The 27,128-nt window shown below is 35.4% G+C and overlaps 1 protein-coding gene across 1 annotated transcript in view; it reads left to right on the forward strand.

Annotated features, from left to right (window-relative positions):
* The window catches only part of STK3 (serine/threonine kinase 3), a 258,261-nt gene that overhangs the window by 164,725 nt on the left and 66,408 nt on the right, over positions 1-27,128 (forward strand). Inside the window, exons 9-10 of the mRNA XM_090282782.1 lie at positions 1,539-1,731; positions 18,890-19,065. Coding sequence (XP_090138908.1) covers positions 1,539-1,731; positions 18,890-19,065 — 369 coding nt within the window. The remainder of the gene's footprint in view (positions 1-1,538; positions 1,732-18,889; positions 19,066-27,128) is intronic.

The raw sequence follows: 27,128 nt of genomic DNA on the forward strand, positions 1-27,128 counted from the left end.
TATATACCCAAAAGAATTGAAAGCAAGGACTCAGATACTTATACAGCAGTGTTCATAAAAGCATTATTTATAATAATTTATAATAACAGATTGTTTATAGTAACTAAAAGATGTAAACAACCTAATATTCATAAAAATGAGTGGGTTAACAAAATGTGGTATAAATATATATAATTACTCAATCTTAAAAGGAAAATAAATGCTGATACCTGCTACAACATGGATGAGCCTTGAAAACATTATGCTAAGTGAAATAAACCAGACACAAAAGGCCACATGTTGCATGATTCTACTTATATGAGGTACCTAGAATAGACAAGTTAATAGTAAAAGAAAGTAGAATAGAAGTTACCAGGTATTGGGAGAAGGGAGAACTGAGGAGTTATTTTTTAAAGGGTACAGAGTTTCTGTTTGGGATGATGAAATAGTTCTGGGTGTGGTGAAATGGTTGTAGGTGATGATTGCACAATATGATGAAGGTGCTCAATGCCACAGAACTATATACTGAAAAATTATTAAAATATTAAATTTTATCTATTTATCACATTATTAATAAAAGCTAATGGCCTTTGTATCAGGTTACATACTTTATTATGGCTGTCATAATAGTGTCAACATATTCTATTTTTAATGTGCTTTTTTATTTGTTTATTTTGACACTGTATTCTTTGTTTTGCATTTGTTGATAATTTATCTTAATCCTTATTTTAAAAATAGCAGCCATCTGTTTCATCAGTTTATGTTGCTTTATCTTCAGTTACCTAAAGCTTTAGGCTATTTTAGATAACTTTGACTCTTATGATAACATTTGTATGTGTATCCTTATATTAAAGCTAGTGGTAATAGTAGTATTTTTCATAATTAAATATATAATAAAAATTATACAAGAGGGGATCCAAAAAGTAGAATTACCTTCTAGAGGGCAGGCTCCTTGTAGTACAGCTTCCCCCGCTAGATGAGTGTTCTAGAAACCCATCTGTATCAGTGTACCAGCTGGAGTTGTTGTGAGAGTCTACGTTTGACTTCCGTGAATTTTTTTTTGAAGACCTTTTTAACGCATTTGCCCATTTCATGATGGGTAATTTACCAGTGCACTTGGCCACACCATGCTGAGTGTTCAGCCATTTTTTACCAAAATCGGCATGACCCCCGTACCCCATCCTATTCACCTGATCTCACCCCGAGTGACTTTTTTGTTTGTTTGTTTCCTCGATGAAAAAGAGTCCTCAAAGGGAAACGTTTTGCCAGTGTGGAAGAGGTGAAACAAAATATGGCAAAAGTACTAAACAGCATTAAAATCAAGTTCAAAAACTGTTTTGAGCAGTGGAAAAACTGTCTTGATAGGTGTATTCCATCAAATGGAGAATACTTGGAAAGTGACTGAAGTTTAAAGATGTAAGAATAAATACACAATTTTTTATAGAATAAGTTCCAGGGTCTTTTGGGGGTCCCCCCTCATATGCTAGCACTATGGTTAAGAATTAAGAAATCCAGCTGTCTTAGAAAAGTCTTCCTTCATTGTAGTGTTTTGCTTGCAGGAAGAAGACGAACTGGATTCCCACACCATGGTGAAGACTAGTTCGGAAAATGTGGGCACGATGCGGGCCACAAGCACAATGAGTGAAGGAGCCCAGACCATGATTGAACATAACAGCACGATGCTAGAGTCTGACTTGGGGACCATGGTTATAAACAGTGAGGATGAAGAAGAAGAAGATGGAACTATGAAAAGTATGTGGCTTTTTCTCACTGACAATTTAATTTTCTGTTTTGAGAGTATACTTCCATAGAAATAATGATAGTTCTATATTACTTTTAATAGCCAGCTGTAGGAATTTTTCTTTCTTTGTTTTCTTTAACCATAAAAAGAATATGGCACAAATAAATTTAAAAACCATTTTTTCTAATATAGCAGAAAGTAGCACATCTCTAACTTAGGGTTATGGAACTTTTTTTTTGATGAAGGATACAAACCCATAATTTAATTTCTAAACTGTTTACAGATAAAAAGATAGTGTTTCTCAAGTTTACTTTTCCAGTAAAAAAAGGTGAACCTAAAATTCTGTTCCAGTCAATACAACATAATATTATTTCCTATTGTCTAAATTATCAGGTATACCACAGAGACACAGGGGTGCAAATTAGAGAAAAGGAGGCTGAGGTGGAACAAAAAGAAACATCAGAAATAAGGATCAAGAGACAGGGATACTCATGCATTAAATCTGCTTTAGTGCATATTTACTACTGCTTGTCAGTGTGAGGCACAGTGCCAGGGCTGCTGCAGGGGCTAAAATGACAATTATGACATCCTCTCTGATGTCCACTGCTTACAGAGTGATGGAGATAGAGATAGCCCCGCAGACTAGCATACACAGACAGACAGACAGACACACACACACACAGCTTTCTGAAATTGCAGTTAAAAATGCAGGACATTATGATTTCAGTTATAAGCAAAAACACATTAATTATCTCTTCATGCCTACTGATCTTTCTCTCCCCCCACCATTCTAGTCATGTGTGGTTAATGTCAAAGTCTAAGCACTAGGCAGTGTTCCACCACATAGGACTGCTTCTAAATGGTGCAGAAGCAGTAATGCATGACTTTTTGCATTGTAGAGCCTAGAAAGTTATAAATATTTCAAGCGATTTGCTGGTGTTATAAACTGGATATAGGAGGACTTCCTTCTCTGACATTTCTGGGGTTTTTGTTTTTCTTTTTTTCTTTCCTTTTCCTTTGTGGTGATTTTTTTTTTTTTTTTTTTTTTTTTTTTTGCTACCTTTTTTTCCTACTCTTCCTGTTAGGCTGCTTGATACATCTTACCTCTGTAGCATTAAGTCATTTGGTTCACTGCTGTTGCATTCTTCACATATCCTAGCATATATCCCATTGTGGGTATATATTTTTGAAATATATCAAAAATGCAGACAATTTTCATATAGTTAACCCTGGGAAAGTTTGAAATAATGGATTTTTCTATACCCCACAACTGGTCGGTCTGCTGCAATTTTGCTCTGAAAAGCAGCCCAAGACTTGGATTTCTTGATTTCCAGCCAAGCTCCTGACTAGGATAAGCTTTCTGCATCCCTAGCCTGCATACACACTTGCATTGGATGGTCTTGGGGCCTCCAAAGCTAGCTAGTGTTGTGGTGCAAGTCCTGTGCCCTGTACGTAAGAAGACCCTGTGATAAGACAGTTACATCATTTTTCCATAAGCTGATAAAATTCTTTTAGTCAAACTTTATGACTTTTAGCATACCATTTAGAAGGTCATTGAGTGCTTTCTTGTATCTCTAGTGAGCTTCTGAGCTCCCTACAAAACTACATAAACAACTTTTCTTCGTAATCGTATAGTTGAGCATTGGCATATAAACAGTGGTTTAAAAAATGAGTCTTTGTGGAATCTTAATTCATGTTAGATTGTTATATTCCAAGGAAGAGATAGATGATGACAATTTATCAGACATTAAAATTACATCACGGATTTCCACATACTTCGTGTACTTTTAGCTTTGACAGCCATAGAAATCATTCACTATATGTTATAATTTTATATCCTAAGTATGAATTTTTTGAAAATCATACTGTTGAAATTTTATTTCAATATCTTCATATGCTTATATGATATTATTGAGATTTTATTAAAAGTCCATATTTAAGTTGAACAAATAAGTGGTTTGTGTAGTCGCAATTGTTTTATGTGCTTCTGCAAGTTTTAAATCCCATAAGCCAACGTTGCATGTACTTTAAGTTTCTGCAATTTAGACATCATTCTGTTATGTTCCCAAAAAATCCAGTCAAATGGTGATAATGTAATCCTCAACGATTATTATTCTGTAGTATAGCAATAGTAGAAAATGTGAAGAAGTTATTGCGGCTGAACTTACTTTCCCTGAAACCACATAATTACTTTTTGTTTTTCCTTGTGATCTAAACCTTCTTTAAAACTTCTTAGATTAATTGGTATGAGCTCTCAGGTTATGTCACATCAGCCAAAGCCTCATTTGCTAATGTGTCTTTGGTGTTTTTGTTCCCTAGAAAGATTATAGCAATATATTATTTTTAATTTTTATAAGTATCTAGAATGTTATATTGTGTGCTGAGGATTCTAATTTCCAACACCTTTTCCATCAGAGTTCCAACTGCATTGCCTGATTTAATATTCTCGTCAATATAAATTGTTTGCGTATTCTTTTATATTGTTATCCATGAAGGTAGAAATGACAAACTTGTTTTCCTCACTTCTGTAAGTGTGTTAATTTGGCTCTTAGGAAGCAAAATTATTTTAAAATCTTTTGAAGGAAAGTGAAAAACATGTTTTTAAAAATTTGATCTGTTTAGAAAAAAAAAACTGGCACGGGCCTTGAGAAAATGTCCCAAGAAGAACTCTCCAATCTGTTTTCAGCAATGGTAGCATTACTTTTTCCCTTCCCCCTTCCATTCTTCCCATTCACATCTCTCTCAGGCTTTTCTCTATCCATATGTGGCCAGAATTCAGCTGGCTAGCCAAGATCTTTCAGTCTGGCAACAGCAAATATTTACACATGGATCTCTACTTTATCCAGATTAGTGTATGTCAGTTGGAATTACAAATGGTTGACAGTGGGTATAAGTAAGTTGATTGTCATTAAGTAAATCAACATTTAAAGAGTTTTTCTCCTGAAAGGAAGTAGATTAGGACCTGGTCAAGGGATCCATTGTCATCAGATTGATGAGGTAGTAGAGATTATTTCTTTGTGGGTGACTCTGGGAGAGCAGTTGTTTCCGCTGAGAGAAGACTGGGGCCTTTTATCTTGTTCAGCTCAGATCTGCTCAGTTCTGTCTCTGTGGTATAGTCTTATTGTCTTACAGAGCTGCGGCTGGTTTGGTAGCTCTAATTGTTGGTTTCAGATGAGCCACGCTCTCTGGTCAGGATAGAAGCTATGTTTCTTGGCTTTAGCCTACATTCTTACCTCCTCGACCCTGTTGGTCTTCTTTTCTCCCTTTTCCGGTACAATATGACCGTGGATCAATCTGTTTGTCCATCTTCTCTGCGTCTTCACTGTGACTGCTGAGTGCTGATGGAGACAGTCTCACAGAAGTGCCAATGGGGACCACCAGTTCATGTCCATCAGCCCCACTTGAGCACTCAGAACTTCCCTGTAGGCTTGTGTTCCCCTGCTTAGCAACTTCTCTTTCTACAAAGTGGCCACTTTAGACCTCCACTAAATCTCTTCCTGCCACCTCTCTCAGTTTTAGTAGATGACCTTGCTTCCTACTTCCAGAAAAAAAATTAAATTTTATGTGAGAATTAGAGAAGCTGTGTGGGTGTTTTAAACATGGAATTTGGAGTAAAATAGGGAAATTAGAGTCCTTCTTCCCCCTCTTCCCTCACCTCCTCATTGAATTAACATCAAGTCTCCTACTTCCAGAGTCCTGGCTGCTATGGCTCAGTGGATTGAGCGTTGGCCTGCAAACCAAGTGTCGCTGGTTCAGTTCCCAGTCAGGGCACATGACTAGGTTGCATGCCAGGTCCCCAGCTGGAGGCATGTGAGAGGCAACCGCACATTGATGTTTCTCTCCCTCTCTTTCTCCTTTCCCCTCTCTCTAAAAACAGATAAATAAAATTAAAATTAAATAAAGTAACCTTGTTAAAAAATTAATAATAAAAAAAAAAAAGTCTCCTGCTTCCTAATTGATGGCCTGTCTCTAGTCTCGGAGTCCCCTACCCTCCACACAGATCTTATCATCTCTCTCAGCTTTCAGCCCTCCAGTGACTCCCCACCACTCTTAGTGGAATAAAAGGCAGTATGTTCTCTGGTCTCACTATTCTTTCTCCTAGCTCCTCAGCCCTTAAAATACTCATCCTTACCTTTTATACTGCCTAAATCCCTGTGTTTTGCACTGCCCAGTGCCTCCCTCTGTTTAGATTCCTGCTTCCTTAGCTAATCTATATTTATCTTCTCAGATTCAGTTAAGAGGTTTGTTTCCTCTACTGACCCAGGTTAGGAATGGGTGCCAATCCAGTAGGCAACCATCTCGCTTCAGGCTTTTATTCTGAATAGCAATTGTCACACTATATTATAATTGCCTATTCCTATGCAATTATGCATTTGTCATTTGGCCTTATATCCAGTGAAGAAAATCCACCATGTCGCATATGCGTAGTTTGCAGTGAAAAATTAGCAAACCAAGCTTTGGCACCAAGTAAGTTAAAAAGACATTTGCAATCTAAACATTCTCACTGTGAAAAGCTGTTGAATATTTTAAAAGACTTACACTGCATAAGACTAATTGAGCAAAAAGATGAACTAAATTTTTAATGGTATCAGAAAAAGCACAAAAAGCAAGTCATACAATCACAGAAATTGTTGCTAAAAAAATGAACTCTCACGTAATTGCAGAATCTGTAATTTTACTCACATGCTGTAAATTTTTAAAAGTCATGTTTGGTGAAGAATATGAAAAGGAGGTTTTAAAAATTCCAATGTCAGATAATACCGTTTATCTACATATTCAGGATTTGTCCCAAGATGTTGAGTTGCAAGTGATAGCTCACATTAAAGAAGTAGATATGTTTGCTATTCAGCTGAATGAATCAACTGATGTCACCGGCAAAGCTCAGCCTCTAACATTCAGTAGATTTACTTATAAAGAAGAGATTAGAGAACAGTTTTTATTTTGTTGACCACTCCGAGAAATGACGAAAGACCAAGGTTTGGGGTGTTGTTGGTAATTACTTTAATTGTCAAAACTTGTCTTGGTAGTCCTGCATCAGCAATATTTGTACAGACAGTGCCTGCTTTGTGTCAGGAAGGCAAAATGATTTGTTACACTGGCTCATAAAAAGAATCCTAGAATTATTTTTACTCATTGTTTTCTCTACAGAGAACCACTAATGTCAAAATCATTGGTACATAAGCTAAAAAAGTGCTAGGACAAGACTGTCAAAATTGTCAATTATATAAAAATCAGGCCTTTACAGTCAGGATTGCAGTACTATGTTCCTCAATAGAAACTTCTCACATGCAGTTTTTAATACATACAGAAGTTAGGTGGTTATTTAATGGTTGGGTTCTATCAAAATTTTATGACCTAAAAGAAGAAGTTCTAACTTTTTTTGACAACTCAACAATCTGAGTTAGCAGATTTTCTCAGTGATGAGCCTTGGTTCAATAAGGTTACATTTCTTGCTGATTTGTTTCAATCTTCAAACACACTTAAAAGTATGCAAGGAAGCCCTGGCTGCTGTGGCTCAGTGGATAGAGCATCGGCCTGCGAGCGAAGTGTCACTGGTTTGATTCTCAGTCAGGACACATAACTAACTGGGTTGCATGTCAGGTCCCCAGTTGGGGGTGCGAGTGAGAGGCAACCACACAGTGATGTTTCTCTCCCTCTCTTTCTCCTTTGCCCTCTCTCTAAAAATAAAACAAACAAATAAATAAAATTATTAAAAATAAATAAGTAAATAAAAAGCATTCATTTAAAAAAAAGGTATGCAAGGAGATCATGAGAATATTCTTTCTTGCAATGACAAAATTAACACTTTCAAAGAAAAACTAATGCTTTAGGAAGAAATAATCAGAAGAGAAAATGCAATAAAAATGTTGGAGCTAACGAAAAAGTGCAAACTGGATGGAAATCTAATTTTACAAACTTTAAGATTACTTGGTAGAACTATTGAAAAATATTTTCCCTCGCCTGATATGTCATCCTTGGATTGTATAAGAGATCTATTTGTCTTAAATGCATGCAAATTGGCAAATTTAAAGATTACAGAAGAGAGCAAGTTAACAGAGATAAAAAATGACAGGGGATTAAAACTTACACATTCAGCAATAGATACTACCTCACTTTGGTTATCTCTTAATAAATGAATTTCCCAGTATCGCAAAAAAGAGCAATAGAAGCACTGCTTCCTTTCTCCACGTCATGTCTGTGTGAATCAAGCGTTTCCACAATGAATGATACTAAGAATAAAAATAGATCGTGGCTGGAAACCCTGGAAGAAGATGAAAGAATATGCTTGTCCAAAATTTGACCTCACACAAAAGACGTCCTAAAACAGTGTTAAGCTCAGCTATCTCATTAAATATTAAATGCAAGTAAATTAGAGGAAATTAATAAATAAAAATTGTTTTAAATAATTTTGAGTATTTTTATTACAAAGTGTCAAATAGTTTCAAAAAGATTTTTTGAAAAGTCACTTTGATTTAATTTCTAAGTCAATTAAAATTATACCTACTTTTTTTATCACATTGGCAAAAAATACATTTTTGTGTGCCGCAGATTTTTAGTAATTAGTTTGTGTTTGCCATGAGATGAAAAAGGTTGAAAATCACTGGCTTAACACAATACCTAGCACAGTAGTAAGAGTTCATTAAATATTTTCTGAACAAATGATGTGGTGTAGTGTAAAGGGCCTGGGACTTAAAGGCAGACCACTTTTAATTGTGTTACTTAATCTTTTCTGAGCTGTTGTGATGTATATTTGTCTGCACGTTAAGTGTGGATTAATTTAGGTAAAAACATAGAGCACCTAGCAGAGTGCTTTAAATACAGTAGGTAATCAATAAAGATTGATTTTTACCTGCATACTCACTCAGTTTGTTCTTCCAACAACTTGGAAAGCTGGAGCATCTGGAGAGCCCAGACCTGCTCCGCACGCAGCAAGGGAGGCCTGATCTTCCTGGGACTGGAGATGCTGAGCCAGTGAACAGCTCTGTTCTTTTCCTTCTCAAGGCAAACTCTTGCTCTAGCCTTTCCCTGCCTCCTCCCAGACCTTGCTTCATCTCTCTTTATTCAGTTAGATAGCCAGAGGGTTTCTGTAGAGAATAACCATCTCCAAAATGAACAGTAGCACAAGCATAAATGTGACTAATTTGAATGGCAAGATGAAGAAACAGCTGAGTGCTCCCTTATTCAGACACTGTGATAAGTTGCAGGTGAGAGAACTATTATATTTCACTGTGAAATTTGATATCTCTTTGAGAAAATGGGGGAAGTGTCATGGAAGCATGAAAGAATAACTTTAAATTTTATTTTATTTTTTGTTAGAAAAGGGAAAAAAGGTGAATTTTTTAGGTTATAATTATCAGTAATTGAGGCTCTAGTATGGGCCAAGCATTGTGCTCGGGACTTCCCATACATTATTTTATTGACTCCTCAGAAGGCCCCTGTAAAGTAAGATTGTCACTACCGTTTACCGCTAAGGAAACTGAGACTGGGGAATGATAAATGACGTGTTGAAGATTTCATAGCAAGTGGTGGAACCAGAACATATGTGAGTTCTTTAGGAAAGGAGACCTGGATCATTATAAGTCAGCTTAGGTTAGTGGGAACAAATCATGTCAGAATATAATTTCCTTTTCTTGACAGCATTGCTAGGTGTCTAGATTAGAGAAAACACAGGGTTTGACTTTTGTGTCTTAGGATTTTGGAAAGATATTTGACAAGGTCTTTGATGATATCCCTTGTGGACACTGTGTAGAATGACTGAGTTGATAGTTCTGAGGGTTGTGCCCAAATGGGCTTGTGTCAGTCAGGGGTTATTGGAGGAAACAGAAACTACTCTAGGTATTTGAAACATACCAAGATTTAAGTCAGAAGTGTGGATATTAGTAAAATCAATGGAAAGGATGGAGAAGCGGGCTGTGTAAGCTAGGCCTCCAGGAATGACTCCCCCAAAACTCCCACAGTGACCCGAAGTCTAACTACTTCCTGCTACAATCAGGACAGTGACTCCAGAGGCTACTGTTGGCACTGTTGAGTTCAGTAATCCAGAGTGATCTCAATCCCTGTTGCTGTGCAGGGATTAGAAGGCAACCACCCCTCAGCACCTGTGAGACTGGTGACTGGATGCTGAAATGCTACTGTTAAAAAACAAACAAGCAAACAACTCCATGTCTCCATAACTGTGCCTGGCAGAAAGAAATAACTGAGGAAGCAACCTCGTGTGTGGTCTCTGCCTCCTTTCTTGCCTTCCTGGGTGTGGAAAAGTGCAATTATCCAGGATGAGGTGCAAAGCGTTCTGGGAAATGCAGGGTTTAGCTTCCCAGCCTCAACAAAAAGAGGGCTCACCAGAGGCAATGGCACAGTGTTAAGAAGTAATAAATCATTTTCAACAGCAAAGTTCTCATTGTGTGCTATAGGGCTTGGGCCTCAGCCCTGGCTAGTTCAACATTTTTAATAGAAACCCGTTGAAGCTATAGAATGAAAGTCCATTACAATTGCAAATAACATGAGGTAGAACAAAGTAAAAATACCTGCTGGGATAGAATCAGGATCTTAAGAGATCTCCACAGGCTGGAGCAGTAGACTTGATTTTTAAGGAAAACCCCAGTTTTGGGTTCACCTCAAAAATGTACATCACAGCAGTAGCCCCTCGGAGATGATGGTTCTGTAGATCAGAGAAGGGCTTTGGCATCTCTATTAAAAAAAAAAAAATCAAAAATCAGAACAAAAAACTCTACAAGTACTTCCGAGGTGGAGCTAGGGCTGATAACCACTTTTAAGAACAGGGAAATAAGCAACTTTCCTCAGTGCTTAGAATGCACCTGGAGTATTGAGAAAGGATGGAGAGAGAGTGGAGCACATTGAGCAGAGAGTGAGCTGGCTGATGACATGGGTGGAGACTATGTTGTATTAAGAACGGGTGTAGGAATAACTGGTAATATTTAGGTTTTATATTGTTTACTTAAATTGACCTTTCATAACTGTTTAGCAATGATTTGATATTGGGTTAAATAAGATAAATTGAATACATATTTCTAAAGTTTCTTCTTTGCATATGTCTGTAACATATAGTGATTTTTAATTAGTAGGAGAAGGCAAATTAAGATCTGCTTTAGATTTTTAGGAGTTTATCCTGGAAATAGATTCTAGATTGACTTAAAAAGGTTTTAGGAGAGAGAAGCAAGAAGGGAAGACTAACCATTAGATATCCCTGCTCCCTAGTTCATCTAATGTCCCCGGACAGAATTAAGTATGAGACCGTTTGCTCTGAGCAACAACTTTCATATTCTATTCTGTGCTTAGTAACATCTCTCCCAGCCCTGGTCAGATCCTTTTCCTTCTTCTTTCTCTCAAAATCTATTTCAGAAAAGGATCGATATGCAGATGTAAAATGCTTAGTAATGTTTAATGTTCATGAAATATTTACATTTTTTTCAAAAATTATAAAACTTAGAGCCAGAGGAATAAATCAATGAGGGTAGAATTTGCAATGCCAAGAACAACCAGGTTAGCAGAGTGTGTAGGAAGAATCATTTCCCTGTTTCTCCAGAGATCTTACCGTTGTTTCACAAAACACTGTTGTATGTGTCTTTAATTGGTAGTGTTAATCTTGTCCACGGCATAACAAAAAAGTGGAAACAGTAAACTACAGGTCCCACCTGCATCTGGGTGCAAATACCCACGGTATTACTGCATAATTAGAAACCCTTCCTTTTGTCTGCAGAGGTGCTAATGGGTGGCTCTAGTGGCTTGGAGTCACTTGTCGGTACTGAATATGGTCTGCTCTTCCGTGTTCTCGTGGTCTGTGGAGTGTTTTATGATGTTGTGACCCAGCTTGGGCCTGTTAGTGTAAGTTATTTTGGTTTTAGGATACCTGTTTTACTAGCACAGAGCAAACACAAGTGTGTAAATATTAGTCTGCCTTGTACGAGTGAAAATTTGTCTTCCTGAAAGTAAAGGCCTCTGAAGAAAGGGTTACCACAGACACACAGTGGCTGTTACAGTGCTCATTACTCGCACAGGAAATCATTCCTTTTATTTAACTAAAGTCCCTGAGCTTCAATTTGTGTGTTTCCTTTTATTCGGCCCTCATTGGAGATGGAAAACAGCTGGTCACTATTTTCTGTGTGAGAACCCTTCAGATATACTTGGATACTTACTAAATTATATCCTTAGACTTTTCTTTTCCTGGCTGCACAATTTCAGTCCCATTAACCTTTGTACAGGTATTATTTTCTAAGCTTTTAATCTTTTTTATGAGTAGCCTCTGGATCTTCTCCATGTTGTTTGTATCCTCCTTTGTTTTAAAATCCAGTCTGATGAAGTTAAGAAAAAGCTGATGTCAGTAGCTTCTGTATTAACATTCTGTTTTTTTTATATATATTCATTACCCTCTTGGCAACAAATTAAAGGACAAATTTCTAAGATCATTAATTAGGTGGATCACCCACATCTTAAAATATTTTTAGAAGAACAAATTAGGTAATATTCATAAATCCTTTTGATGTCTAAATATATTATGCTCGAATTATAATTAATTACTATTTCCTACCTTTGACTATTTTTTCTCATAATCATGCTAAGAATTTAAAAACTAAACAAATTATATTTAGGTAAAGTATTTTTAAAATTCCTTTATTAATTGAATTTCCATGAAGCCTTTTCACCTGTATAGAGGCATGCAAATTAGCAAAGTTTATAATTGTGGGTGGACTGGCATATTTTCTAAAGGAAAATTTAGTCTTCCTTGTATATGTTTTGGGGAATGTGTGAAGGAAGGGGAAAACAATTATTTTTTCTTTAAAATTTTACACGCACAAAGGATTGCATGGTGATTTAATTTATTCTTTATTGCTAATGGGTTTTTAGTTCCACAGCAACTGGTTGAAAGAATTGGGGATAAAATTGACAAATGATGCAACCTTGAACGTTAAATTTATTATTTAAATAAAAATATATTTTGTAAACTGGAGTCAGAATTTAACTGCAGCTAAAGAAATTGATGTCAATTTTTTTGTGATTATTCTTTCTCTGTTTTTAAAAAATGTATTTACCATAGCAACCACAATCGCATGTGACAGTGGTTACTATCTTGAGATTTCTTGCTTCACTCTCCTGTTGAAGGGCCTACTATGTCTTTAAAAAAAAAAAATTGTAAATCAGAAACATCCTCTCCATTCTACTCCTGTGAACATGCATCTGTCTCCCTGGAGACTTGACAGCACTCTGTGGGCACGCATTTAATATTGTGTAGTTAAATATTGACTTTTAAAACAAATGTAACCTATATTCCTCCTTGGAGATTTTTTTTAAGGTGGTTTTTAAATTCTTTTTAAATAACAAAGATATGCTTTAAATTTTAATGCTAAGTTTTAAATTAAACATTGGAAAATATTTGGAGTTACAAGCACATACATTTGAATAAAAAATTATGTGTCAGCATGTCTTGCTCTGAAGTCATCTGAAAGGAAAAATCTAATGGAATATACTGTCTTTTTTAATTTAAGTTGATTTTATATTTTATTTTAAATAACAAAATGTTTATTTCTAATCTAGAAATGGGTCATTTTTCAAGTTTTTAAGTGTAGAGCCCAACAGGCATTCACCATAGCTTTTTAGGTCAGCCTATGAAAGACCCTTAAAACTGTAATACATCTGAAATGTAGTGATAATTAAACCACTATATAATAGTGGAGTTCAGATTTCAGATTGAGGTGTTTCTGTAGTGAAATTGAAGGTTGTTGTTCCTACCTATTCCTACATCCTCCACCTGGGAGTAAAAATGTATCAGTTAGTGGACTGAATTTAGGTATATATAGTAGAAAATCCAAATTATAGTGATTAAATAAAATAAGATTAATTTCATTTCTCATTTAATAAGAAATCCAGCAGCAGAGTGTCCTGCATTGGTAGAGTGATTTTGTAATATCATTAGAGATCTTTTTTTTGACATCATCTTTAGGATATTATTCTTTTTGTCATCCTGCTTACAGAATAAGTGCTAGATATTCAGCCATTAAATCTGCATTCCAGGCAAGAGGGAAGAGCGAGAAGTGAATGGCACCTATCTCAAGAAAATAGAGCTTTCCCAGAAACCCTCATTTTATGTGTCATTGGGCAGAAATGTGTTACTCCCTATAATAGAAACACCTTGTCACCTCAAGGGAGGGAGGGCAACTTTGCACTGTGAGGCACTAGGACACTAATGGTGGCTCACATGCCCTGAGTGGCTTCTGAGATGGGATAGTGTTGGGAACAACACAGGACTATTGCGGATACATGAGTAGATTCCTGGAATGAAAGTCCTTAGTAATTTTTACCCTTTTTTCAGTCAGTCCAGGGATTGGTTTGCCTCTTCCCTTTCTATTGCCACTACTTATTTCCGATTGGACTTCTATATCTCTCACTCATTTAAGAAAAGAATACTATCTGCTTTTCATTTCAGCCTTTCCGTACTCTCCCTATCACTAAAGGAAGTGCCTACTCAAACCATGTTACTTTTTGTTGTGAGGATTTTTATAAAAGATTAAAGTTTTCCCCATTTTATTTTCTGTAGTTATAAATGAAGCAACTTTTGAGATTTTATTTCTCTTCTCCTTTTTCTGTGCATGTTGCTGCTCTTGAAATGTAGTCCATGTTAGAGTTGCTGCTTTATAAATGTTAGTTTCCATTACTCGAATACAGAGGTCTGAATTAAGAGTCTTTGGTAAATCAAAATACCACTGTCTATTTTGTTATAGCACCCAGGTATTTGTAAAGATTCAGGGTGAAGAGTTCCACTCTGTAACTAGAGTCTGCAGTGAAGCCAGTGCTGACTGAAGGGAAGAGCAATAAGAGCAGTTCAGGCCTGGCCTGGGGAGGAGCAGTGGTCAGGGAGTGCTGTTTTCTTCAGTGGATTAGTAGTGCTGTGATATGTTTTTGGTTTTTTTGTTTTGTTTTTACCAAAGCACATACGTAAGCTAAATTTATTTTTAAGAGAATGCTATATAGAAACTTTCTTCAGTGAAACCTTTTCTATATGTTTGTCAGATGCAGTTGATAATGGTGAAGTTCATGGTTTGGTTTTGTTTGTTTTTTTCGCAGTAGTTATTTCCCAAAGAAACTCTCCTCTCTGATTCTGATTTTACTGCGTAAGTATTGATAACCCTTGTTGTACTGAATGTTAAGGTTTTTAGATATCTTTTTGAAGGTGACCCATCTTAAGACCAGCTAATTAAAATGAGAACTCACAACACAAATAAATATGCAATTCTATTACAAAATTATTCATCTCTTAAAAAAATGAATATTGAGCAGAGGCTTCCATTAAGGGATTATTTCACCATCACCACACCCCTATTATTTGATTTGCTCAATTTAAAATTTTTCGAATGAGCCACACTTGTAACATTCTATTATTTATTCTCATAAAAAGGTCAGAGGTGAAGAATAATTGAAGTTAAATTCCTGAACTCTGTTATGGAATAAAGGGTTGCCATAGGAACCAAATTTCAATTCTGATGATAAAATCTCTTGTAATGATGAAGCCCAGAGACATACCAAGGGTTCTTAAAATCTATTGAAAATGTTAATGGACTGTATGTGTCCAGTCCAAAATTCAGGAATGTAACCTTGTCAAATTAACCAATTCATTTTTTTTTTTAACAATAGGAAATTTTAGGGAAGAAAATCAAAGATAAAAGACCAGAAACACAGAATCTTTATATAACATTTATTGATCTTTAAAACATTATACTTTTCTCCTATGTATTTTGTTCATTTGTAACATTACTAGCAAAGTCTGGTTTGACAGGGACTCTAAAGGCAGCTTTGACTAATATTTTTTTAAACTCCCTAAAGAGTTCCTTTTTCATCAGTTTTATATGTGGGATATGAGAGTATTCTAAGTTCTGAAGGTTTACTATGAATACTGGTGTTTTATTCTATCCTAATTTAGATGGAATGTCTAGTATCTTTTCTGTGGGTATCATTTGGGTCCCAGATGTTTTGTCATACTTATTTTTAAATCTTCTAAAGCCTGAGAAGCTCTAATTGAAGAACAAGTCTTCAGATAAACAGTACTTTTTTTTCTTTTTTGCTGTTTTTTCACTAATACATGCATATTCTGAATAAAGATTCCTTCTGACTCTCCTGAGACAGCTCTTTCTAAAATTGTAGTAGTCATATGATTTTTTAAATTTATGATGCCAATACACAGTTGCTAGTAATGAAGTACTAGTAGCCTCTACTAATTCAAAAGTAATGATGTTGAAAAATCACATACCATCTTATGAGCTCCTCACGGCCATTGATGTTAAACATCTGGGTATAGTCAGAACCACTTATTGATGGTCACAGTTATTTATGAAATTATTTGAGTAAAGGATTTGGGTTCCTGTATTAGAGAACTTATAGTTTAACAAAAAGTAAAGATAAATGCATTTAAAAGACATAATTCCTGGGTTGAAAATAGAAATAAATATGTTACTTTTACTAATACTCATGTTTACTTACAATGTATCATAATGATTTACTTTATTAGAAATTAGGCTCAACCATTAAAACACCCATTAGAAAATGAAAAAGGCCTCTGTGTAGGTATTAAAAAATAAGATCACTTGCACGCTAGGATTTGCATGTGTATAGAGGAAAACTAAGAATAGTTTACTTAAAAACAATCAGCAGGGTTTTAGAGATATTTGTACACCCATGTTCATAGCAGCATCATTCACCATAGCCAAGAGAGGAAAGTAATCCTAATGTCCATTGACAAATGGATGGATAAACAAAATATGATACTGCATACAATGGAATATTATTTAGCTTAAAAAGAAAGGGAATTCTAACACATGATAAAACATCCTTGGGGATATTAAGCTAAGTGAAATGAACTGGTCATAAAAAAGAGAAGTACTGTATGATTCTACTTATATAAGTTATCTAGAGTAGTCAAATTCATAGATAATGAAAACAGAATGGTAGTTTCTGGGGCTGGCAGGGAGGGGAGGATGGGGTGTTGTTGTTTAATGGGTATAGAGTTGCAGTTTTGCAAGATGGAGATTGGTTGCCCAACAGTGTGAAAATTCTTAACACTACTGAACTGTACCTTTAAAAATGGTTAAGATGATCAGCTTTATGTTATGTGTATTTTACCATAATTTATTAAAAAAACAACAACACATAATGAGAAGTCAATAAAAACTTGTTTTGATGAGGAAAATGATGTCATTTTAAAGCAATGTAGTGAAAAATTTTAAATGAATAAATACTGTCATTGCCAACCTCTCATATCTTTACCTGAGCAAACTCCTCTAAATTCTCAAACCATCAAATAATGCACACCAAGATCTAGGAGCTGGGGAAAGGAAAGGGGAGTAGAGTTCTTACTAACAACTTCTGCACCCCTCCCTTTTAATCTGAAGAATTCCAGACTTGCTGAATCACCATTTGAAGCAGGCATCAATTCATTTTCATACCATATTCCTAGAGTAGAAATGAAGGTTCTTTAGCATTGCATTCTTTTGACCAAAATTACTTTATGAGCCAACAATGTTACTTAGTTGTCATAATGGTAACTGTTGTTTTAAGTTGCATTAGTACAATTGCAAGTGCATTCTACATTGGCCAGATCACTATTGGCAATGTTACACCTGATTTTAGAGGATCATGGAGAGACTGGAATGCCTCCATAGGCAAGTAAACAAGGTGATGATGAATCTGAAAAGCATGTCATGTGAGAGGAAGTAGGGATGTTTCACCTGAAAAACAGACAACCAGGACAGAAGCCATTATCTGTGTCTTCAGATAGTTGATGTACTAGTATATAAAAGAAGAATTTACTTGGAACATGAGTATAAATAATAGAAGGACAAATTTCAGGCTCACATTGAAAAATATTTTTTGTAACTTCGGGTTGCCCAACAGACTTCCTTGTGGGGAGGTGTACTTCCCATCACAGGAGCAGTTTAAGAAGAAGGTAGGTAAGTTACTGTCTGGAGGCCTGTACTAGAGTCTTTGTGGTAGTGACTGGGAACCCTCTTTTGGAACTCTGGGGCTTTACAGAATCCAGTTTGGAAACCACTGATCAAGACCATACTGGCTAGATTTAAAAATCTAGTTATTTCAAATGTTTATTTTCCACTTTAATCATTCAGTGTAGAGAAGGGGGAGTCATTGGAAGGTTCTAAACAGAAGAATGACATGGTTTGATTTGCATTTAGAAAGACCACCGTGTTATCAATATGAAACTAAAATCAAAACTTGGTGAAACAGTGAGACCAGTTTGGAGGTTGCTACAGTGGCCTAGGCAGGAAATGATGAGAAGCTAAACTTGGAGGGTAGCAATGTTGGATAGAGAAAAAAGGGCTAGGTTTAAACAACTGTATTGTGAAGTAGAATTACAAAGACCCAATGATCAGTGTGGTATGATGGGAGGAGAGGAATCTGGGTTACTTCTCAACTTTATCACTTTGGGGATTGAATAAATTATGTTGACTTTATTAGATGAGCAGTGAACTTGAAGGGAAAGACCTTGAATTTAGTTTTAGAGCTGGTAAGTCTGAGGTAACTAACTCACCTCAGATCCAGTTGTCTAATAGTAAGCAGTGGGAAGTCGGGTATAGAACTTAAAAGCAAGATCTGGGCTGGAGAAATAGAGCTGGAAGTCACAGATATAAATATTATGACAGGTGAAACCATGGGAGTCCAGGAGGAGATGGAATTAGGTAGAAAGACTATGAGGAAGTGAAGAGATAAAAGAGGAACCTAGGTAGGTCCTTACAACTTTTTATAGGTGATAGTGGTGCCCAGTGACAGTAATAATTCAGGCCTAGCTGTTTAAAATAAAACAGATTTTAAAAATTGGCTTTCTCTGACAGATTTCAACTACATCTGAAATGATTTTAAATAAAATTGTGATAAAGATCCGCCAAAATTCTAAAATGCTTCTACAATCTAAGAATATTGTGGATCTCTGCCTAATCATTTGAATTTTATTTGGCCTGGATATATTTGTTTTTTTCATTCTTGTCTTACTTCATTTTACTTTGTTCTTCATTAAATTGACTATGTTGGCCTTAAATCTAACCAGCGAACATTTGTTATATAGCTTGATAAAAAAATATATACTTCAATAAAAATTGTACTTCTTGAAATGTGAGAAACTTAGGCCCTCGTTATGTTCTTTGTTTACCTAAGGAAATGCAACTTCCCCACAAGTACAAAGACCATCTTTCATGGACTACTTTGATAAACAGGACTTCAAGAATAAGAGTCATGAAAACTGTAATCAGAACGTGCATGAACCCTTCCCTATGTCTAAAAATGTTTTTCCTGATAACTGGAAAGTTCCTCAAGATGGAGACTTCGACTTTGTAAGTACATTTTAATTCTCTCATTTATGTTTTCTCCTTCTTTATTTTACTGTTAGATTGAGAAGCACAGTTTCGTGTGTATTTAAAATTATAGACTGTATATTGATATTCAATCTATAGTCATCAGTGTGAGTAGGGGAACAGCACAGATGTAGTTTTCTTGTAGAAATGTACTTACAGAGAAATGTAAGTAATTGCTTATAGTTAAATAAATCATAGCCCACACTTAGAGAAATATTTAGGACTCTTTAAAATTAAAATGACAAATATTTCAAAAGATGTTTTTAATAATGCAAAAATGAGATACTTCTGACAGCCAGTAAATTCCGTTTCCAGACAAATGATACAAAGACATTTATGACATAGACTTGGAGAAATTTGCCTCAACTTTGAAAGTTAACTGAATTTGCTTCTACTTGAGTAAGCATTAATTCCAGTTGGTTTGTCAGAAATAATAGTCCTATTTTTTATCTAGTTAGCATATAAACTTCAGTATAAAACTGTACCTTAACACCTTTTATTACATTTTCTCTTTATTTCTTCCGTCCTGCTCCTTTATATTTCTTTTACAGAATGCACATAATACAGATAAACAATTCTAAAGCAACTATTTCCACACTTGAGAGAGTAAATTCTCAAAATGAAGTTTTCAGTGGAGTAGGAATTTTTATGGAGATTTTTGCTTTAGCACATTTTAAATAGTATGTTACCTTTGGATATTATTCTGTAGGCTTATTCTTTCCCACATGAAGTAACTATAATGTTTCAAATCTATATTTATTAATAAGTACATTTATTTGTAAGTAAATAAAGTTTTAGATATGTATGTCTTTAAAATTTTTAAGTTACTTTAAGCCATTTGCTTAGTTAACATGCCTCTAAATGCTTTGGGATGGTAAATATTTTTAATGGTAGTGGATTGAGCGTTGGCCTGTGAGCCAAGTGTTGCTGGTTTGATTCCCAGTCAGGGTACATGACTAGGTTGCCCGTGAGGTCCCCAGTTGGGGGCGCAAGTGAGAGGCAACCACACAGTGATGTTTCTCTCCCTCTCTTTCTCCTTTCCCCGCTCTCTAAAAATAAATAAATAAACAAACAAATAAATAAATGATTTTTAAAAATATTTTTAATGGTAAGTACTCTATTCCTAAATCTTGTGATTATCTAAGTTTTTAAAATAATCATGTAGTATAGTTTCAAAAATCTGTCCTCAATAAATTTAGCACTTATTGCTAGCAAATATTAGCAATAGCACAGATTAACCTGAAAACATTAATTATAATATCTTCTTACTGTGTTTTCAATTTTGAAGTTATAAATTAGAAAAATAAAATCTGTATTTCCATAGTTCATGTAAAATTTTAAGCTATCTACTTTTTAAAAAGTTATAAATTATTTAGAATGCTGACACATTCAAGTTTTAAATCATTCATGAGCATGATGAATTATGTAGAGTATTTTGCTTTAAAGAACTCTGTCTCAGAATAAATCTTAATAACCTTTGGGAAACAGTTTGAAAGGGGTTACAAAGTAAAGAATAAATTATCATAGTTAAGAAATATTAAATATACTTATTTAATTGTTTCAATTAGTTTTTGCTACCACCCCCAAAACTTACTGGCTTAAAATAACAACTTATTTGCTCACACTTCCGTGGGTAAGTAGTTTGACTAGGTTTAACTGAGTGGTTCTTTTGCTGGTCTCACCTTAGGTGTCGCAAGTGGCTGTGGTCATCTGACAGCTTGACTGGAGCTGACTGATCTAAAATTACCTCACTCTTGTGTCTGGCAGCTGTGCCAACAGTTAGCTAGCCTGTATGATCCTATCAGGCAGGCCCAGGGTTTTTAGGTGGCGACAGTAACCTGCTAAGAGGGTAATAGCAGAAGTTGTAAGGCCTGTTGAGACCTACTTAGGATCTGCATAGTGTGTATTTATAATAGCATCAAAAGGAATGAACATTTAGGAGAAATCTTAACCGAAGAGGTGTAAGAGTTGTACACTGAAAACTACAAAACATTGCTGAAAGAAATTAAAAATACCAAAACATGGAAAGACATCTCATGTTCATGGATTGCAAAATAATATTATTGAAATGTCAGTACTCTCCAAAGCAATCTATAGATTTACTGTAAGTTTCATAAAAATCACAGTGACCTTTCTTTGCAGAAATAGAAAAGTCCATCCTAAAACTCATACGGAATTTCAATGGAGTTGAATAGTCAAACAATCTTGAAAAAGAGAAACAAAGTTGGAGGTTTTATACTTCCTGGTTTCAAAACTCATTACAAAGCTATAGTAATCAAAACAAAATCTACAGTAATCAAAACACACAGTTATATAGACCAATGGATTAGAAGAGAAAGCCCAGAAATAAACATATATAGTCTATGATTTTTGACAATAGTACCAAGACCATTCAATGGGGAAAGGATAGTCTTGTCAACAAATGATGCTGGGAAAACTGGATATCTGTGTGCAAAAGGATGATGTTGGGCCCCTACCTTCCACCATATATAAAAATTAACTGAAAATAAATCATAGATCTAAACTTAAGAACTAAAACTATAAAATTCCTAGAAAAAACATAGAGAAAAAGCTTAATTATATTGGATTTGACAATGATTTCTTGGATATGGTACCAAAAGCACAGGCAACAGAAGAAGAAATAGATAAATTGGACTATACTGAAATTAAAACTTTTGTGTATCAAGGGACGCTATCAACAGATTGAAAAGGCAATCCATGGAATGGGAGAAACCATTTTAAATTATATGTCTGATAAGGAATTTACATCCAGGATCTACAGGATGGGACAAAAACAGGTTTGTAGTTCTTCATATGGAAAATAATACAATAATTAATAAATAATAAAACAAGAATGACCTGTGTTTCACATACTCAAAATTGTAAACTATTTTTCCCCACCCTATATAAAGCACTTCCACAACTCAACAACAATAAAAAACCCAATTTAAAAAAGGGATAGCTGTTTCTCCAAAGAAGATATACAAGTGGTTATATTTCTCCAAAGAAGATAAACAAATGAAAAGATGCTTAATATCACTAACCATTAGGGACATGCACATCAAAACCATGAGACCACTTCACACCCATTAAGATGACTATTATATAAACACACACACACACAAAGAGCGAAAGAGAGAAAATAACAAGTGTTGGTGAGCATTGGGAGAAATTGGAACCCTTCCTTGTGCACTGTAGGTGGGAATGTAAAATGGCTTAACTAATTTGTGGTATACAGTATGGCAGTGCTTCAGAAGATTTAACAGAATTGCCATATGTTCCAGAAATTCCACTTCTGGGCATATATTCAAAAGAAGTGAAACAGATACTTGTACATCCATGTTCATAGCAACATCATTCACAGTAGCTGAAAGTGTCCATCAGTGAATGGATAAACAAAATGTGGTATGTACATGCAACAGAATAATATTAAGCCTAAAAAGGAAGGAAATTCTGACACATGCCATAATATGGACAAACCTTGAAGATATTGTGCTAAGTGAAATAATTACAAAAGGACAAATGCCATGTGATTCTCCTTACATGAAGTACCTAAAGAAGTCAGATTCATAGGGATAGAAAATAGAATTGTAGTTGCCAGGGGTTGGGGTAGAGGGGTGGTGGGGGGTATTGTTTAGAGAGTACAGAGTTTCAGTTTCACAAGATGAAGATATTCCAGGGATGGATGGCCATGATGGTGGCACAGCAGTGAGGATGTACTCAATGCCACTGACCTGTACACTTAAAAATTATTAAAATGGTGGATTTTAATTTAAGTATATTTTACAGCAATGAAGAAAAATAAGATGAGGGAAAAATAATAAGCATAGTGTCATATTTTGTTAGTCAAAATCTGTCAAAGATCAGTCAAGATTCAAGATTTTGGAGTCTTTCTAATGGAAAATTCCAAAACTTCTTAGAAAACAAACTAGTTTAACAAATGTTCTGCTTTCTGCTTTAGATTGTGCTAGGCACTATGGGATATATACATACACACGTTTAATATTTATCAAGTTACGACAAGGTATATATTGCTCTGTAATCCAGAGCAATAATTCTGATGTCATGTGGTTTTGCATAAGAGGGGCACTCAGTAGAGGCTGGAGTAGTTTATGAAATCATACTGATATGAAGGGGGCTTTGTCTAAGCATTGAAGGGTGACTAGACAGAGGGAACACAGGCATACAAAGAATGATGCATGTAATAAAAGCTTAGATAGGAAAGCATAAGTTGTGTTGGGAGACAATGAAATAGAGTTCATTTGGAACAATAAGAGAAATAAAATGGGAAGGGTCAGATGGTGTGGGCCTTGAGTGCAAGATTGCAAAGTATGAATTTTATTTCATAGTAGAAAACCACTGAAGGTTTCCAGTTGGAGAATGACATAATGAAGTGTTTTAAGATACTAATCTCGATGGCAGCATGTAGGATTTGATTGATAGGAAAAGACTGGAGGTAGGAGAAACCCATTATGCAAAACAGGCTTGACTTAACAATGGTTTGACTTACGATTTTCAGCTTTAGATGATGTGAAATGATACCTTTCATATTCAATAAACCATACTTTGAATTTTGAATTTTGATCTTTTCCTGGACTAGTGCTATGCAGTTCAGTACTCTCACCATGCTGGACCGTGGCAGCGTGCTGCAGCTCCCAGTCAGGCACATGCTTATAAGGGTAAATGACTGTTACTCCACACTGTACTGTGTTACCTGTGTCTTTTGCATATTGTGTTCCGAGCATGTTTAAAGTAGGCTAGGCTAAGCTATGGTGTTTGGTAGGCTAGGTATGTTAAATGCATGTGCATATTGACGTGATATTTTCAATTTACAATAAGTTTATTGGAATGTAACCCCATTGTAAGTCAAGGAGCAGTTGTAATAAAACTGAGAAAAAGAAACAAGAACAGGGATATAGGTAGTATGCATTACCAAAGGTTGATTAACAAAAATAGCTGATTTACTAGATTAAAGGTGAGGAACAAAATAGTAGAAAGTGAAAGAAAAAAAAGAAATACATTAGGAAAGAGGCTTCAAGAGATCCTATGACTGGATCCCATTTTTGCAGGATTATTTCTTTTCTGACTTGTGCAGGGCGTGGAGCCCTAAAAAGGGAGGAAAGGAGAGACTGGGCTATAGCAGTTCTTCCTTCTCCAACATTTCCTACACCTGTCAACAGGAACTGCCTACTTTGTAGAAAGTGGAATATGTTGAAATAGCTCCTGAGGATAGTGTAAATGCAAATAAATAGGCGATGAATAAAGGAAGGAATGCCAGATGAATAAAGAATTACTAGAAGTAATAGTGAATGTGGTAAGAGACAAAGAACAGTGTGTAAGAAGGGCTAAAAGAGGATAGGAAAAGGATGGGACAAAATGTAAGGGGTTGGATGGAAATGCACGTAGTAAGGAAATGCACTAAAAGCAAATAGATTTCCATTTAAGGCACCAGCCAGTAATGATGAGGGAAGTCTGGTCTTATTCATTCCATCATACGTTAGATATACAATGTTTACAAAGTTGACTGATCAAAGTAAACAGTGTGCTAACAGTTCATGGGTTTATCTTCCTTCTATATGATATATCTCTGGGCTACCTTCCAAAACAGCTGAGCTTTATGTGGTTCCTATGTACATGAAATAGAAGTTGCTTAAAATAACCGTAACTTGTTGTGACCATATTTCCAGGATGTAGAAATCATTATCTTTCTGAATTGAGGAAAATAGGTTTCAAGAAAGAAAAATGAAAGAGAACATTTCATTGTCTTTTGTAGTATTCAGAGCAGGTTTCTAAAGGACAGAACTTATTCAGAGGCACCTGCTAGACAGATGTGCAAAGTAGGAAACATTCTTTATCTTAAAGCCTCTCTGCAACATAATGTGTGTATTTGCTTTTAGCATTTGTCCTTTGGATTTTCTCTGAACTGTTGTTTCATATTATGTTCCTGTATGTAATGAGATAATAGGATAATTAATTTTATGTTCACCAATTTGGGGGTATTATAAAGATAGGATAAAATGTATTGGTGCTAATTGAATCAATTATTTGAACTCTAATAAGAAAGTGCTGTTTCGGGTGTGCCTGTGAAGGTTTATAAAACAAATGTAAAAGGCAAATCTGTTTATTATAGCACTAGTGTAATGTTTCAGTTTTTGTTAGAATTATTTCCAAACAGCCTTAGCCTCCAGATTGTTTAGTGTTAAATAGAGAGTGTGTTGATCATGTTTTGCAGAAGTTACAGTATCTATTCTTAAATAGATATATTTTGGGTAACATAAAGATTTTGGAATAAGAACAAAAACTTTTAAAAAGCCATCTGTTAAACGTACTATATTCGTTCCACATTAAAAAATAAATTAGATTGACAATAATTACTAGTATAAGAGGAATTCAGTAAATTAACTATTTGTTTTTGACTCAAACTAAATTGTAAGTTAACATTTCTTGATTAGTATGATTCTTAAATATTTATTTAATTGGTGGCATTCTTTTGAGCCAAGGGACACATTTCTTCAGGGCAGCACTGGATAAAAAGTCTCAATTATTGTGGCAGAAGGAAGAAGTCCTCTCCACGTGTAAATTTGTCTTGGACTTTTCTGATCCTTTTACAGTTGTACCTCTGATTCCTGGATTGGCAAGTCATTATGTTTATAGGGAAACAAAAAGCAAAAAACAAAAACATGCAAACAAACAGCAACAAAATCCTCACTGCTACAAAATGCAGAAAGCAGGAAATCCAGAGAAAGTACCAGCCCTGCTGTTGGAGCCACTGTGGGCATTTTAGGAAGAGGCACTTGTTCTGGAGAAATGTTTTCTTCTCAGGGTCTTTTCACCCTCCTGGAGCAGCCAGGAGTTCTGAAAGGTAATCGGGGGGAGACAGTGGTGAAGTACAAGGGACCACAAAATACTGCAGTGACACCAGCCCTTTGGAAAGCCCTCAGCAGCACAGGCCCTGTGGAAGGCCTTGGGAGAAAAATGTGAACCGGCAGCCTCCACAAGTGTTCACCAGTGTAGCTGGATGCTGTCATCTGCTCTATTTACTTAAATAGGCATACAGATAATGTTTTTGCTTTGCAACGAGATGTTGGTTAGAAGCTTCCCTTATAGTGTTCTCCTTAGTCAAAGAACTTCTTGTTCTCTGCAGCCCCTCCCTCGTTGTGTGAACTGAGGAAACCACTTCATTGAGTGAAGTATTTAAGCATATTGTCATCAATTAGCTTTGCATTAATTAAATGATTATTGTCAAATATTTCCAGATGTTTGCAAGAGTGATAACAAAGTATGAGAAGATAACTATAGATAGTTCAGATTTATTTCTTCTAGGCTAAAAAAGAAATAAACACAAAGTCTCAAAAGCTTTAGTCGATAGCCCTGGATAAGAGTTTATGATTACAGGTGTACATGTGGCATGAAATTGAGTGTATGTGGCACATTGTGCTTTCACGACTCACTCTTTCCTTGTAGAGCCAACAGGAAATTAAAATTAATGAGAAGCCTGCACTTTGAAATACTTGCAGAATTCTTGACTGTTTCAGTCCTCTGCCAACTCACGAAGTCTGTACTGGCAATTGTATCCAACAGATGGTGTGGCGTGTGCACAGTTGTATCATGTGATTGTCTAAGTCCATGTAGAATATTTATAAGATTTTGACCATCAATCTACTGAGGCATTTAAGACAGTTATAACCTTTGTTTTGAAAGGAGGGTGGCCTTCTTCAAACATACTTATCTATAAGTAGGAAAAAAATGTTAAAAGCTAATCAGTCACTGGGCGACTAAGCTGAATTTAATTGATTCTATAGTAGTTAAAAGACAAAAACTTTAGTGTCTCTGAACTGGTACACTGTTTTTCTTTCCCCTTCAGTATAATTTAGTCCATTTGGCCCCCTGAGGTAGAATGAGCATTTTACTTTCTTATTCTTAAATTGCTGTTTGTCTTCCATAATTTCAGAAATTTTTACTTGCATCATCTACTGAAACATTAAGCTAATTCTGCTTATTTAGATAATTAATACCTTAAGTTAAAATGCACTATATCATCA

This window comes from Furipterus horrens, unplaced genomic scaffold (genome assembly GCF_987537825.1).
Source record: "Furipterus horrens unplaced genomic scaffold, mFurHor1.1.pri manual_scaffold_7, whole genome shotgun sequence".
Taxonomy (NCBI): domain Eukaryota; kingdom Metazoa; phylum Chordata; class Mammalia; order Chiroptera; family Furipteridae; genus Furipterus; species Furipterus horrens.